Source organism: Mustela nivalis, assembly GCF_964662115.1.
Source record: "Mustela nivalis genome assembly, chromosome: 17".
In the NCBI taxonomy this organism is placed as follows: Eukaryota; Metazoa; Chordata; class Mammalia; order Carnivora; family Mustelidae; genus Mustela; species Mustela nivalis.
This window is the reverse complement of record NC_139036.1, coordinates 29,298,955-29,314,444: the sequence shown is the minus strand read 5'-3', so window position 1 is coordinate 29,314,444 and position 15,490 is coordinate 29,298,955. Positions and strand designations below refer to the sequence as shown.

Below are 15,490 nucleotides of genomic sequence, written 5' to 3'. Positions count from 1 at the left end.
AGGAAAAAATGCTCTTTGAGTTTCCTGATAATTTGCCAAAGCTAATAGTCTTACAATCCAGCCATGGTTCCTTCTTGAATGTAGTACTTAATTTTGGAGTGACCAGAGTCCAATTCTCCTAGAGACAGTGATTGCCTCAAAAGCTAACATGGAGTAGAAACAAAGGGTCAGCAAGAGTTAAAGGCATTTTTACTTGCTTGAAATGTGTGGAGCACACAAAACAATGGCCAGTATCCTGTTGATGGAAGAACTAAAGGAATCCTGCATTCTCAGCATTTTTCTCCATTTCCTGTAGAAGACAGCAACTGCAGCTTTTATTTGACATTCTGCTGGTTTCATAGCTAGTTTCAAGGGCTCTGCAAAGTGACTGCTGTCAGCAGTTTTTGTCACTGTGATTGATACTAGTGAAGGTAGAGGATGTTCAGGGACTTTTAAAGAAAATTATGCTGAGTGAAGTACTTGGGATGGGAAGTTAACCAAATCTTTAGGTACTTAACTTCAGAATAACTGCATTGAGTGATACCCAGGTATCAGCAGTTCTCTCTCAGATTATTAACTTCTTAATTTTGTAGTGGTAACATCTGTTAAGTCTTTATCAAGATAGAAGATTCAAGAAAAGGCAACTGAAATAGGGCTGTATACATAGACCACTTACAAAATGGTCTCATCTGAAGTGTAGTAGCTTGTACATACTTCCTTTCCATTCTGACTCTTCAGATGAAACAAGGAGGAAGGATCTGGAAAGTGTAAAGCCAAGCATTAATTGTGAAACATAAGTTCTTAGTAATGCTGTCATAAACACAAGTTTTAAGGTATTTTGATTTTCAGCTGATACAGCTGGTAAATGAGTTCTGTTCTGAGTTTACTAGTCATTCAATAGGAAGCATTCTCCCTGAGTATGCTTATGAAGAAGGCTATTTGCAGTGAATGCTCCTATTTGATCAAATGTGACAACAGCTGGTTGAAATTAGTAGGCTTAAAGAGAGAGAGGAAGGGAAGCGGGCTCCCTGCTGAGCAGAGAGCCTGTTTCTGGGCTTGATCCTAGGACCCTGGAATCATGACCTGAGCCAAAGGCAGAGGCTTAACCCACTGAGCCACCATGTGCCCCGATAGTACTCTTATTTGTTAGCCTCCGAAGAACACACCTGAAAACAATGCTCTTAATTAGACTGCATCCATGGAAATGTATATTTTGTGCTTTCCAATACAGTAGTCACATGTGACTGTTGAGTACTTGAACTGTGACTAGTGGGCCTGAGGAACCGAATTTAAATTTGATTTACTTAAAATTGAATAACTGCATGTGACCAGGGGCCACTATCTTGGACAGTATAAGTGCAACAAACTTCTTCGTTCTTTTTTTTTTTTTTTTAAAGATTTTATGTATTTATTTGACAGAGAGAAATCACAAGTAGACGGAGAGGCAGGCAGAGAGAGAGAGAGGGAAGCAGGCTCCCTGCTGAGCAGAGAGCCCGATGCGGGACTCGATCCCAGGACCCTGAGATCATGACCTGAGCCGAAGGCAGCGGCTTAACCCACTGAGCCACCCAGGCGCCCCAACTTCTTCGTTCTGATTGCACAGACATCTGGTGTAGAACTCCTTTATAGAGCATAACTCTTTCTTTTTTTTAAGATTTTATTTATTTATTTGACAGAGAGATCACAAGTAGGCAGAGAGGCAGGCAGAGAGAGTGGGAGAAGCAGGCTCCCCGCTGAGCAGAGAGCCTGTTTGCAGGGCTCTATCCCAGGACCCTGGGATCATGACCTCAGCCAAAGGCAGAGGCTTTAACCCACTGAGCCACCAAGTTGCCCCTATGAGCATAACTCTTAACACTTGAATTGTATCACTCTGGTTTGATTATCATCTTTACCTTTTGAAAGTTGTATTGTTCTTTCTTGCCCTACAGGTAAATTACATAATAAAAATGTATTTCTTACAATTTAATTTTCAGTTTCTGTAACCTTATAAAAGAGTAAAATTTAATCTTTTTTAAAAACTTTAAGAAAAATTGAAAGCTTTCATAGAAGACTGGGGAGAGCTATATTCTAGTCATCTAGATTGTTGATATTTTGCAGTATTTCCTTTTTTGTTTTAAACATTTTAAAGAAATTCAAGCTATCATGAGATTTCACTTTTTTTTTTTTTTTTTTTTTAAAGATCTTATTTATTTGACAGCACAAGTGGGGAGTGGCAGAGGGAGAGGAAGATACAGACTCCTCACAGGGCAGGCAACCCACAGGGGCTGGATCCCTCCACCCTGAGATCATGACCAGAGCCAAAGTCAGGTCCTTAACTGACTGAGTCACCCAGGCGCTCCACTCTCCCCTTTTATAATGAGTACCTTGGGAAGTAGTATGAGACTACGTAAATGTCTGTCTTGTATGACCATACTGTAGTTACCAAAGGGAGGAAATTTCACCCATTAATGATTTCTTCCCTGAATCAGTTATGGTAATACTTGAAAAAAGTGACTTTTCAAAAATTCCATTGGTTTTTCATCATTTTTAAGTTTCCATTAAGAAAGAGCTTTTCATTTTTCATTATTTATATTAGTGTTGACTCTGATTTTATAAACCTCTTCTAATCTATAATTGTCCTGTAACGTAATTTACCGTGTTCATCAGGCAAAAGAAATGCTATCTTTCTGTGTAAGATGATGCCTCTGTAACATTAGACAAACTGACGAGCAAAGATGGAAGAGGGTTTTACTTTTTAAGAAAGTTCTTTTATTTGAAGTTTTTTGAAGTTTAGTTGGATAAATTGACCTGGAATTGTGTGGTATGACCAATTGGGAAACTCTGGTTTTAGAAAGGTATAGTATAGGTTTGTGTGTGTTTTTGAACAGGGTGCCTTAAACTTGTCTGCATGTTGAGATAAATTCAATGTTTGCTTTACATTTTACCTTCTGTTTTCTTAGCCTTGAGTTCTTTAGGGCAAAGATAATTTTTGATGATGCTGACCTTATGCCATATGTTTACATTAGCTTTCCCAGCTTGCTTCCTGAGGCATATTTGCCAAGTTTGTTAGCAAGCCTTAACAATGTTCCATGGTATACCTAAAAATAGGAATTAAAACAGGGTTACTTAGTATGAAAATGTTCAGAGGTTTTGGAGATTCTGGTCTCTACCTAACTTTAGTTAGTCAAATTAAAAAACAGATTTAAAAGTTTTTAAGTGTAATTTCCTATTCTTTAAAAAAAAGAAAGAAAGAAAAGAAGAAAAGGGACACTTCATAGTGTCTGAGTAAGTTAAGCACCCAGAGACCACTAATCTATTATCAGTAGTCAGAAGATGCTCACACCCAGGGTTTCAAGCAACCTGGAGGACAGCTGAATTAAGTAGATAGTAAAATACAAATAGAAAAAAAGCTAATTTTGAGCTGGCCTAAGTACTGATGTGTTGTGTGTTCTAATATAATGACAATTTACTATGTCTCAGACGTTCTAAGTGCTCCATATTAAATCCTCATAATTTTGGGAATTTAGATGTTTAAGAAGAGGAAACAGATACACAGATAACTGATTCCCCTGTGATCATTTATGTGACAAAACTGGGACTAAACCCAGACATTTTTTCTTATGAAGAATCCACAGAACTAATTTTGGATGGCACTTTTACTTTAAAATCAAAGTTATATATTTTTATAATATTGTCTACTTGAATGATAACCTTCTGTGTTCTGTAGATAATGGGGAATCTGAAATACTAAGTCACACAGCAAAAACTAAGAATGTAGTGTTTCCCTGTGCCCCTCCCCCCAGGCATGTTAATCCAGATTGGCATGAGAAGGAAAAAGAAACATTTTTGTTTCTGTTTTTCTTAAGATTTTAGTTATTTATTTGAGAGATAGAGAGTGAGAGCACAAGTGGGGGCAAGGGGAGAGGGAGAAGCAGACTCCTCACTGAGCAGGGACCCTGGGGCTCCATCCCAAGACACTGAGAACATGACCCAAGACACTGAGAAAACGACCCAAGCCGAAGTTAGACACTTAACCAGCTGAGCCACCCAGGTGCCCCATTTTTATATCATTTCTAACATGTAAACTCCAGGACTCTCCAGAGTTTTGGGTTGGCTGGTTAACAGTAAATTTATTTACTTAAACTTTCTGGTAGCTAAGCCAGGCTTATGTTTGAGGTCCTACAGTAGAGCCACCTACAGACCAGAGCCCAAAATGTAGTGTGGAAATCAAATGAATTGCGACATTCGAGTTGGTTTTCTTTCAAAAGAGAGCAATTTTCAAAAGGGAGCAATTGATAATTTGTATGGTTTTTAGTGTGTGCTATTAGTGGGTGGTTTTGTGTTTTGTTTTATTTTGTTTTTTTTAAGGGAGGATGGAAATCTATACTTTCATATATGTAGGCTGTCTCTAAGGTGGAAAAGCATCTCTAATTGCTGGGGATAGAGAGGTATTACTGGAACCATAGGAGTGACTTTTCATAGTATACCCTTATGTACTGTTTGAATACTTTGCCATGTCTATGTAATAATTACTCAAAAAAAAAAAAAGTAACCCCTTTTCTTGGACCCAAGTTTGTTGATTCCATATTTATGCTTTTTAATTTATAATCAGAAAGTAGAAATTTTTTGAAGTTAAAAAAATTTTTACTAGAAATTTTCAAGCATATAGCAAGACAGAATATCCCCAGCTTCAGTAGTAGCAACATCTTGTCAATTGAGGGTATAAAAAATGTAACCAGAATTTGGATATTATTGTTATCCTCTGAAAATAGCTGCAAGTTTGGAGACTCTTACACATCCTCTGAGTTTATTAGTAGTTTGTTGCACAACTTCTGTGGTAGATATTCCAACAGTTTGAAAGGGTATACTATGAAAAGTCACCCACTTAAATTTCCGGTAATACGTCTCCTGTACCATCAGACCTTTATAATTAACTTAAGAAGTTTTTATGGTTAGTTTGTGTGGTTTTGAAAATAAAACCTTTTAAAAAACATTTTTAGAAGTTTTTATCTGTACAGATATTAGTAGACATAATTATCTACTATAACCCGAAATTGCTGTTAATGATGGTGTCTTGTCCTATTACTATGTGTTTTGGGATGTTTCCCTTTTGTGAATATGGAAGAATTGATGAGTGTTCTGAGTACTTTCACTGAAAAGTATCACTAGTGGGGAAAAAAATCTTACTGACCTTATTTGAAGAAATGGAAGAAAATACAGTTTTGTATTTGATAGAGACAAAGGAGTACATCACTTGAAGTTCTGCCACTTATTCTAACAACTGGGAGAAGCTTTTCAGGAGGGAGCAATTTCCTGTATAGTAGTATAAATGGACATTATTTAAGTATGCTTTAAAAAAAATATTTAAATATGTGAAATTGGTGAGAGCTTGACACTTGCCTCTTGTTTAATTTTGTTTTTTTAAATATAGCATGTATGTCTGTTTCACATGAAGTATTTTGAATAGCAGTAGTACATTCATGGTAGGGAAGATAAAAAATACATATGCATAGCTTTCTTGGTAGAATGTGTAAATGAAGAATGAGAAAAGGACATGAGATTATGTAGATTGCAAGGAGTGAACCCTCCCTCCCCATTTGTAACCAAATCTTGCAAAAAAGCGTAGCTCAAGAGTAGCCTCTCCTGAGGCTGAAGGTCAGTGCTAACTGTTGACAACAGCTTTTTTGACTGCATTTATTTGGAGACCTAGTTGGGAATAAGAAACAAAAGTTTCTTGGTTTTTCTTTTTTTCTTCCTCTACCGTCTTTCCTACTAGTTTTCTTTTCTTACAGTTGTCTTGCACCTGCCCCTGAGGAATAATTTGGGATTCAGTTAGTTACTAATTGACTAACACTATTAATTTTTCTCTTTCTCAGCATTGTAGGACTTAAGCTGTGACAGTTGAACCTCAAAATTGTCTTATGTGACTGTTTGGTGTAGTGACTTAGAAATATAGAATTCTTATTTTACAGAATAGTTAAGAAGATGATGTGTTGCTTTTACACATAGAGTTCTAGGTGATCTGGGAGTCATTGGAATTTTTTCTCCACAATTATTAGAAGGGTAACTGGATTAAATTCACAAGAGTTTGAGGACCATCCTCTCAGAAAAATATACCTCTGAAACTAGATGGAGAACTTGGCCTCTGGAAGCCCATCCACAGTCCCTTTATATGTGATTGGAGACCTCTTTTATTTATCTTCCTTCATTAGTTCTGGACCTAAAGGTTACTATAAAGTTAAAGTCAGGAAGAAATGAAAATTAATAATTTATAAAGTTTATTGTAACCAAATTTATTATAAATTACTTATCTCACAGCTTGTATACTTGCATTGTGTTGCAGTGTATACTTGAGTTTGTAAAGCCAGTTAATCTATTTTATTACCATGTTTGTATTAACAGTTAAACAATTACTTGACTCCTTGCCCTGGTATTCAGTAACCAAGTTACTGTAACTACACATTATAACTAGTTGTGCTTACAGTCATTAAGGTATAAGAGGAAAGTGAAAGTAAAGTGCAGTGTCGTAATCTAATGTTGTATTTTATTTAGATCCTGGCCTGGTTATAATTAAGACCTACTAGCAGAATTTGACAGAAGAATTTAGATAAAATACAATTAACTTGGCTCACCCAGTCCATGAGAAAGTAATGACAGTGGTGGTCTCTGAGGAGAAGGAAGGAAATTGGTATCTGGGTGACTTGGGCAGAAGGAAGATGTGTTCCTGCCCCGCGCCCATGCTTTTTCATTTTTGTTTGTATTTTGTTCTGTGTGAACTTGTTATCCATTGGAGAAAATTAAAAAAAAAAAAAAATTAGTCTGGCCAAGTCTAATAAAAACCCGCTGGTAACTTTTTAGTGGGACTTAATCTGTCATACTACATTTAGTCAACCAGAATATGAATAACTCATTAATGAAGGAGGGTAGAGCCCTCCTTCTAGCAAGTGCCTTTTGATCTTACACACTTAGTAGGTTTTCAGGGACCTACTGTCTTTAGATCCTCTATATTTACTTAGCAAATACGATAATATCTTTTGAGTATACAAAGCAAATCAGATTCCATTATTTTCCTTGTTAAAACCCTTTAGTACCTTCCTTTGCCTGTGCAAGACATTCAGGATTTTTACTGGGATACATTTAGCTCATCAGTCTGGCCCTTGCTTGTCTTTAAAACCTTATTAATTCTTTGTTCTGCAAACCTTTCATAGTCTGTATCCAGTGTTAACAGAAGTACTTCTGTTTCCCTTAGCAGATTTACCCTTTCACATCTCTGGGCCCTAGTATTTAGAAGGAAGCTTCTGTTGCACATTCTGTCGACCTCCCTTGAGAACATTCCCTTAGTGGTGGGCCTTCCTTGACAGGTCCCTCTTACATATCTTTGTTTTGGTATTTTTTGCAAAGAATTGCTAATTGTGTACTTGTCTGTGTGCTTTTGTTAGTCTGAGTTCCTTTAGATAAGAACTCTGAAATTTTAAGTCTTTTTATGGTGAACTTAATTTTCATTCCTAAAGTCCAGTGCATGTGAAATATTAAAGTGGGTAAGGGAGGGCAAATTCTTAAACCAAGAAACATTGGTGATTTCAGATCCCCTCCTTTTCCCTTTTATGTACTTGTTCTGCCTCTTAGTTTTAACCCTGGAGTTACACATCCCTAGTTAAAACTATAAGGTTATAACAAAATAATTGAATGCCGTATTTGTTGAAAAAATAGAAGGTCCATCATTTGGCTGTCAGTTGCCTCATTTGTAGTGGAGTTGTCACTGTTTACCTTAAGGCATTAATGGTTAAATGAGGATTTGTAATGATGACGATGTATGAATATCAAGTCTTTCTGATTCATTTTGTAACATGATTTATTATGTTTTTGTTTTTTTTCCCCAGCTCCAGAACCTGGGTATAAATCCAGCAAACATTGGCTTCAGTACCCTAACTATGGAGTCAGACAAATTCATCTGCATTCGAGAGAAAGTAGGAGAGCAGGCTCAGGTGGTAATCATTGATATGAATGACCCAAGCAATCCAATTCGAAGGCCAATTTCTGCAGATAGCGCCATCATGAATCCAGCTAGCAAAGTAATTGCACTGAAAGGTATAAAAGATTGTGGGGATATTTTTTTTCCCTATGTATAATTTATTCAGATACAGTAATTAGGATTTACCTTTTTTAGTGTGTTGATTAAATTTAGTTAAATCTGCAAAGTTAAAGATATTACTAAATTTGATTTTAACTGCTTTCACGGAGTGGCATATGTTTCTGTGAAATGTCTTACTTTCTCCTCAGCATAGCTGGGTAAAATTTTAAGTTTTAGGTTGAAAGAATTTAAATTTTGTACCTCCAGTGTGACAAGGCTGTGCTAAAAATACAACTCCATATACAGAAGACCAGACATTAGTGATTCATATTCTGAAATAAAATATACTTTCAATATTAGTACTTAAACATAGCAGAATTTTGTTAGGAAGATAAACTTATCATTTATGCTGTCCTTTTTTAAATTCTTCAAGTGTGCATTTCATTTAGAATGTCAAGTTCTAAAAATGTCTTGAATTGGGTGAGTGGCTGGCTCAATGGGTAGAACATAATGACTTTTTTTTTTTTTTAAAGATGTTATTTATTTATTTGACAGAGATCACAAGTAGGCAGAGAAGCAGGCAGAGAGAGAGGAGGAAGCAGGCTCCCTGCTGAGCAGAGAGCATGATGTGGGGCTTGATCCCAGGACTCTGGGATCATGACAGAGGCTTTTAACCCACTGAGCCTCCCAGGAGCTGACTCTTGATCTAGGCTCATGATTTCAAGACCCACCTTGTTGGGTGTGGAGCCTAATTTAAAAAAAAAAAAAAAAAGGGGGGGCGCCTGGGTGGCTCAGTGGGTTAAGCCGCTGCCTTCGGCTCAGGTCATGATCTCGGGGTCCTGAGATCGAGTCCCGCATTGGGCTCTCTGCTCAGCGGGGAGCCTGCTTCCCTCTCTCTCTCTCTGCCTGCCTCTCCATCTACTTGTGATTTCTCCTTGTCAAATAAATAAATAAAATCTTAAAAAAAAAAAAGTCTTCAATTTACACTGATTGTTATTAAATCTTTGGAATCAAGGGTGTTAGAGTTTATTCAGACTAACTTTTTGGTCTCACAGTAGGGAACCATACAATCTATCCATCTGAGCAGTTTAAAGAAATTCATACTGTCTGGAAGCCTGTATTATTTTTTTTCCTTTGAACTATAGAGTGAGAATGTAATTGACACTTTAAAACAGAAGTTTCTGAGAGGACTAGGTGACAAGCTTGCTGACTCTGAAAAAGGCATTTAATTGTCTTTATTTTGCTTTGTTTTTCTTCTTGGTAGTAGGAAGAGTTCAGGTTCCTAGTAATTTCTTGATAAATTTGTGGGTGAGTTGTTAATGGTGCTAGGTTTTTAAACAGGTTTTTCTTCACATAATTTAAATTTAGTAGTGTATTTAGTAGTGAATTGGTAAATAATTTGTATTTAGTAGTGAAACTGATTGGAGATTAAATGCAGGGTTGGAGGCAAGCATAGTCAAATAAATACATCATCATCACATATCCAAGATAGGAGTTGTTGATCTTATCTTAAGGAAAGGTAATCCAACTTTCACACTAGGACCACATGTTTTATGGCAGCAAGCTTCTTGCTTTTGTTAAATGATACATATGTTATACTTTAAGGTATTAAGCTCCCTTTAGCCTCCTCAAAGAATTTAGATTCAACTGCTTAGCAGCTCTCACTCTTCTCTACTAAAAGGCCATCGTTTTAATTTTCTCACATTTCTTTTCTATTTTTAATGTTATTGTTATCTTATCACATTTCTTAATGCTTTCTTATGTGTGCAGATGGTGAGTTATCTTAAATTAGATTGTATTAGTTATTGTCCTGTTATATAAGAAGAATAAATTGAAAGGATTTTCAGAGCACTGTAATAATAGCATTATAGATTTGTGCCTATATGTCTATATTATGGAATTAAGCTGTTATCTTGCCCTCCTGCCCAATCACCCTACACATGTACTCCAACCCCTTTTGTGTAAAAATAAATAAGAAAGTCTGTTAACTAGAGGCTGGGTAAGGCAGCAAAGAAAAGTAAGTCATTCCCAAATACTGCTTCCCTCTGAAGCCATTTTTAAACCTTCACTTCTTTTTATAAACAGGACTATAACTTTTAACAATTGTTCAAGTCTGGTTGTGGTTTACATATTATGTGGGATGGGAATAGCATTCTTTGTCTTATGGAAGAAGTTTTACATGTGGTAAGAAGGATCATGGTACAAAACTCTTGTGTTTTGTGTCCAATTCTGCCAACCCCAACCTCCCTCCCCCAACCCCAACTATAATTTAGTTTTTGTTTTTCAAGAGCCAGATTCTCTTTGGCTCAGGAATGGAGTTTTATTTAGTCTCTAAGGACTAATCTGGATTAGCTAACCTAGAGAATGCTGTGGGCTTTGATCTCTGTTAATTTAGACCAAATCACTTTTCATTCTGATGGATTTCAAATTATAAGTACAAGCCTTTGCATCTGACTCCATGAACTCTTAACACTCAAGGCAAATTTCATCCTTCTTTTACTGTTTGCTGTCTTAATTAGATGAAGCTTGAACTTTGTTTGTATTTCCAGCATATTAACAGCATCTGAAACTGTCCTTTGTCTCCTTTTTTTTCCTGCACCTCTACCTTTCCCTGATGAGATGTAGCATGTACTTCTCTTATGTGCTTAGTACAAGGCAGAGTTGTAGATCCTTCTCCAAATAGGCAGTTTTCCACTGGACCTGGTTGGATGGGGATGATTGCCTTTTAAAAAGTAGACATTTCCCCCTGTGTTTGTATCAGATTTGCTTTGTTCTGTGTACCTACAACTAACTTAGTTTATGCATAAACATTCTTAATTATTAGCATGAAGGCTACAGCCTTGTTTTCCATCACTGTTAAGTCTTCAGACTCATTTTCATTTGGGGTTTAGAATTCCATAGAAGTCATACTATTTATTTAAAATGTCCTTAGTAGAGGTAATGTAGTTTTTGCTTCAGTTATGGGTATAGATTGTTGGCTTAGTCTCTGCTATCTCTTCAAAGGTTGCTGCTCTATCAGTGTGACTTCTGTAGTTATTAGTCTCCTGATAGAACCATTTTGTTTTGAAGTTACAGCTTGTTAGAGATAGTCTAGCTAGATAATAATTTATCCTGAAGTTTGCTTACCTAACGACTCATAATTCATAATTTTGTTTTTAGCTGGGAAAACTCTTCAGATATTTAACATTGAAATGAAAAGTAAAATGAAGGCCCATACCATGACTGATGATGTCACCTTTTGGAAATGGATCTCTTTGAATACGGTTGCTCTTGTTACGGATAATGCAGTTTATCATTGGAGTATGGAAGGAGAGTCTCAGCCAGTGAAAATGTTTGATCGCCATTCTAGCCTTGCAGGGTGTCAGATTATCAATTATCGTACAGATGCAAAGCAAAAGTGGTTACTTCTGACTGGCATATCTGCACAGGTAACGTTTTTCTAGATGTTTAATAAAAGGTAAAGAGAATTAATATGAGTAGACTGAAGTTTATTTTAAAATTATGTCTTCTATGTTTAGTCCTGGTGAATCAGACTTATTTTGAAAGCATATTTTTTTCTTTTTTAAGAAATAAAGGTTGCTAGCTTAATGACTCTAGACTGATGTAGGTTTTCAGAATACTCTTACCAAGTGATTTTTTTTTTCAAGATAGTGTAAAGAGATGCTTGTTTCTGAGGCACATTTTAAATATTCATGTTAAGCTTTATTAAGAAAATGTTGGAACCAAATTTTAAATTAAGAGGTGTCAAATCTACATGGAGAGACTAAATATATAAAGAATTATAAATCCTGCCAAAAGTGATATAAAGCATTTTAATTATTTTACTGGCTGATGAATCTGAGAGTTATAGATTCACTGGGTCCCCAAATTTTGTTCTTTTTGATCCTTTGTAGCAAAATCGTGTGGTGGGAGCTATGCAGTTGTATTCTGTAGATAGGAAAGTGTCTCAGCCCATTGAAGGACATGCGGCTAGCTTTGCGCAGTTTAAAATGGAAGGAAATGCAGAAGAATCTACGTTATTTTGTTTTGCAGTACGGGGTCAAGCCGGAGGGAAGGTGAGTTTTGGCTTCGCAAATTATTATTTAGGGAGAACTTATCTTTGTCTTTCTACTAATTTAATTAGTCCTCTAATTTCAAAAGTCTTCTCTCTCCATTGTTAATTTGTTATTAATATAAAGATTTGTGGCGACTTTAAATTCTGCTTCTAGTAATACTTATCTAAATAATGTTTTCTTGTGATAGTTGTCTAAAATGAATAATGTTCTTTAACAACTTTTTTATATCAGCTGTTTATAGTGACACTTTATTTTGCTTATCTTTACCAAAGGCCTTAGTTTGATGTTTCTCAATACTGTGTATAAGAATTAAGGTTGCTACAATGTACGTTTGTTTGCCTTATATCTAGAGAGTGTGACTTAGTAAGTGGAGCCCATCATCTATATTTTGAATGCCCTAGGTAACTAGATAGATTTGGACCACAATTTGAGTAATATCTTAAGTCAGCTTCTCAACCCTGGCTATACATTGGAAGCACCTGGACAAATTGAAGTACTTTATATCTTGAGGTTCTTAGTTATAATACAAACAAAGCCTGGTTGACTAGATTATAAAAAGTTTAGTGAAAAGATAACAGATAGTTTATAATTTGCTAGGAAGGTTAAGGACCAGGCTTTGGGAAAAAATGAGGAGGAATAAGAGAGAATGGGCAGTAGCCATGTTCCTAGCCAAAAGCCCTGACACAGAAGTCTGAGGATTCACCTGCTACAGTGCCTGCACTTGGATGCCACAGTTGGTACTCCTGGCCCTGGCAGCTCAGTTTAGCTGTCGTTGTAACTGCCAGAGTAGAATCTCTTAAGTCTTCCGTAAGTAGTTAAAAAAATTAAGATAGAGGTGGCTTGAAATCCATATCTTCTTAGCAGTGAGGGAATAGATGCATGGGAAGTTAAAATTCTGCATAGAATTTCAGAATAAGAATCCCTGAACTGAGGAATGATCCAGTCAGCCTCTTAATATGGTGAATATAGCCATACCACCCTGAACACGCTCATATTCCTCTGATCTTGGAAGCTAAGCAAGATTGGGCCTGGTTAGTACTGGGATGGGAGAAAACATTGGTATTTTGGTCTGAATTGATTGAATTTCACGAAGAGACACTAAGTTTTAGAAGTCAGATATTATCCTTAAGACATAAAGCTGAGATATATTTTGAAAAGTCCTACTGGGAAAAAACTTCAATGTCATTTTTCTAGTATCTGAAAATCTGTATAGGTTCTTTTTTTTTTTTTTTAAAGCACTACTTTATTTTTATTATTTTATTTTATTTTTAGTCTTTAAAAAAATTTTTTTTTTAATTTTTAAAATTTATTTTCAGCGTAACAGTATTCATTGTTTATGCACCACACCCAGTGCTCCATGCAATTGGTGCCCTCTCCAATACCCACCACCTGGTTCCCCCAGCCTTCCACCCCCGCCCCTTCAAAACCCTCAGATTGTTTTTCAGAGTCCATAGTCTCTCATGGTTCACCTCCCCTTCCAATTTCCCTCAACTCCCTTCTCTCTAACTCACCTTGTCCTCCATGCTATTTGTTATGCTTCACAAATAAGTGAAACCATATGATAATTGACTCTCTCTGCTTGACTTATTTCACTCAGCATAATCTCCTCCAGTCCTGTCCACGTTGCTACAAAAGTTGGGTATTCATCCTTTCTGATGGAGGCATAGTACTCCATAGGGTATATGGACCACATCTTCCTTATCCATTCGTCTGTTGAAGGGCCTCTTGGTTCTTTCCACAGTTTGGTGACCGTGGCCATTGCTGCTATAAACATTGGGGTAGAGATGGCCCTTCTTTTCATTACATCTGTATCTTTGGGGTAAATACCAGTAGTGCAATTGCAGGGTCATAGGGAAGAACCTGTATAGGTTCTTGAATGCTTTATCTTTTGTACTCTACCATGGCTTTTGGAAGATAGCTGTGTTTTCTGCTATAGTTTGCCATAGCTTTTGAAAGAAAACCATTCTTTTCAGTATGGATACTTAATCTAATGAAGGATGAGACCCTACAGTTTTCGTATGGTATGTATCTTGAAAACTGTACTGTTTTTTATTTGAGTCCGTTCCTGACATGACTAAGCTAAATATATATAATGCTCTTTTATTGAGGTTTTTTTTTTTTTTTTTTTACTTTTCTTGCCTGGCTGATATGCAGCATCAGATATTTTGAACCAAAATGTTCTCATCCATGAGGTATATGTGATTAGAGAACCAACTTAGGTATATACTTTCCATCTATGTTAGAGAGATGTATAGGTAGAGAAAAATTTAACAACTTAAGTTAGAATTCTATTTGGAAAGAGTAAATTACAATTGGAAACGATGAGAAAGTACCTTCCTGGGTCATATATTACCATTCTGTGCCCTTAATTTATGGTAGATTGAGGTGTGATTCCCTCTAGCTATTCAGTTAGCTTTTTAAAAGTTTTTATCTTAAAAGAATACATAGGAGGCCACAAAGGCAGTACAGAGAGAGCCCTCTGTTTTTTACCTAGTTTTTGGTTACATCTTGCATAGCTACAGTACATTTGAAAAACCAGAAATTGACATTGGTACAATTGTATCATTTTATGTCATTTAACAGGAGTAGATTCGTGATATATACTGTTCTATCACCACGGATTCCTCTGCTTCCCCAGTGTCTCAAACTCCTGACTACTAATTTACTCTCCATTTGTGTAATACTATCACTTCAAGAATGCTCCATGAGTAGAACTGTATAACATGTGCCACTTTGAGATTGGCATTTTTTTTTCACTTGGCGTAATGTCCACAAGAATTTTTAAAATTATTGTTACTAAGGAGTATTACATAGTGTAATTGTACCATAGTTTAATATTCACCTATTTTAGAACATTTTGGTTGTTTTCAGTGTGGGGCTACAAATAAAGTTGCTGTGATGATCAACTACTGAATGAGAGATCTGTATCAATTTTATTTTCTTTTAAACAGTTACATATCATTGAAGTTGGCACACCACCTACAGGAAACCAGCCCTTTCCAAAGAAGGCAGTGGATGTTTTCTTCCCTCCAGAAGCACAAAATGACTTTCCTGTTGCAATGCAGGTATTTTAAGCAAAACAAATGGACTTTTAAAATCTCTCCTCCAAATTAATACCCAAACAAAATTAATCCCCAAACTGCTACTCACAGTCAGTGTAATTTAGTAGTGCTTAGAAAAATACCCTTTATTCAGTAGTAAAGTTTATTAGTGCTCCTTTGTAAAGAAGTGTTCTTAATTTTCATGTAATGAATAAACTGGGTTTCCTAAGTTCAAAATTATGTTTCTCTTTTATACATTTTACTTATACTCTTTGTTAATTGTAAGAACTTGGAGTAGTAAATGGCAATAGAAATGAGGAAACCATATATATTTCTCATATAAGCCTCTTGTCAAAGTTCTAGAA

At 36.1% G+C, this 15,490-nt stretch overlaps 1 protein-coding gene across 2 annotated transcripts in view; it reads left to right on the top strand.

The window, feature by feature from the left end:
* CLTC (clathrin heavy chain) overlaps positions 1-15,490 on the top strand; it is a 64,751-nt gene that overhangs the window by 12,661 nt on the left and 36,600 nt on the right. For both annotated transcript variants that reach the window (XM_082705872.1, XM_082705871.1), the window contains exons 2-5: positions 7,839-8,046; positions 11,189-11,457; positions 11,923-12,084; positions 15,036-15,149. In XM_082705872.1, the coding sequence (XP_082561998.1) occupies positions 7,839-8,046; positions 11,189-11,457; positions 11,923-12,084; positions 15,036-15,149 (753 nt within the window). The remainder of the gene's footprint in view (positions 1-7,838; positions 8,047-11,188; positions 11,458-11,922; positions 12,085-15,035; positions 15,150-15,490) is intronic.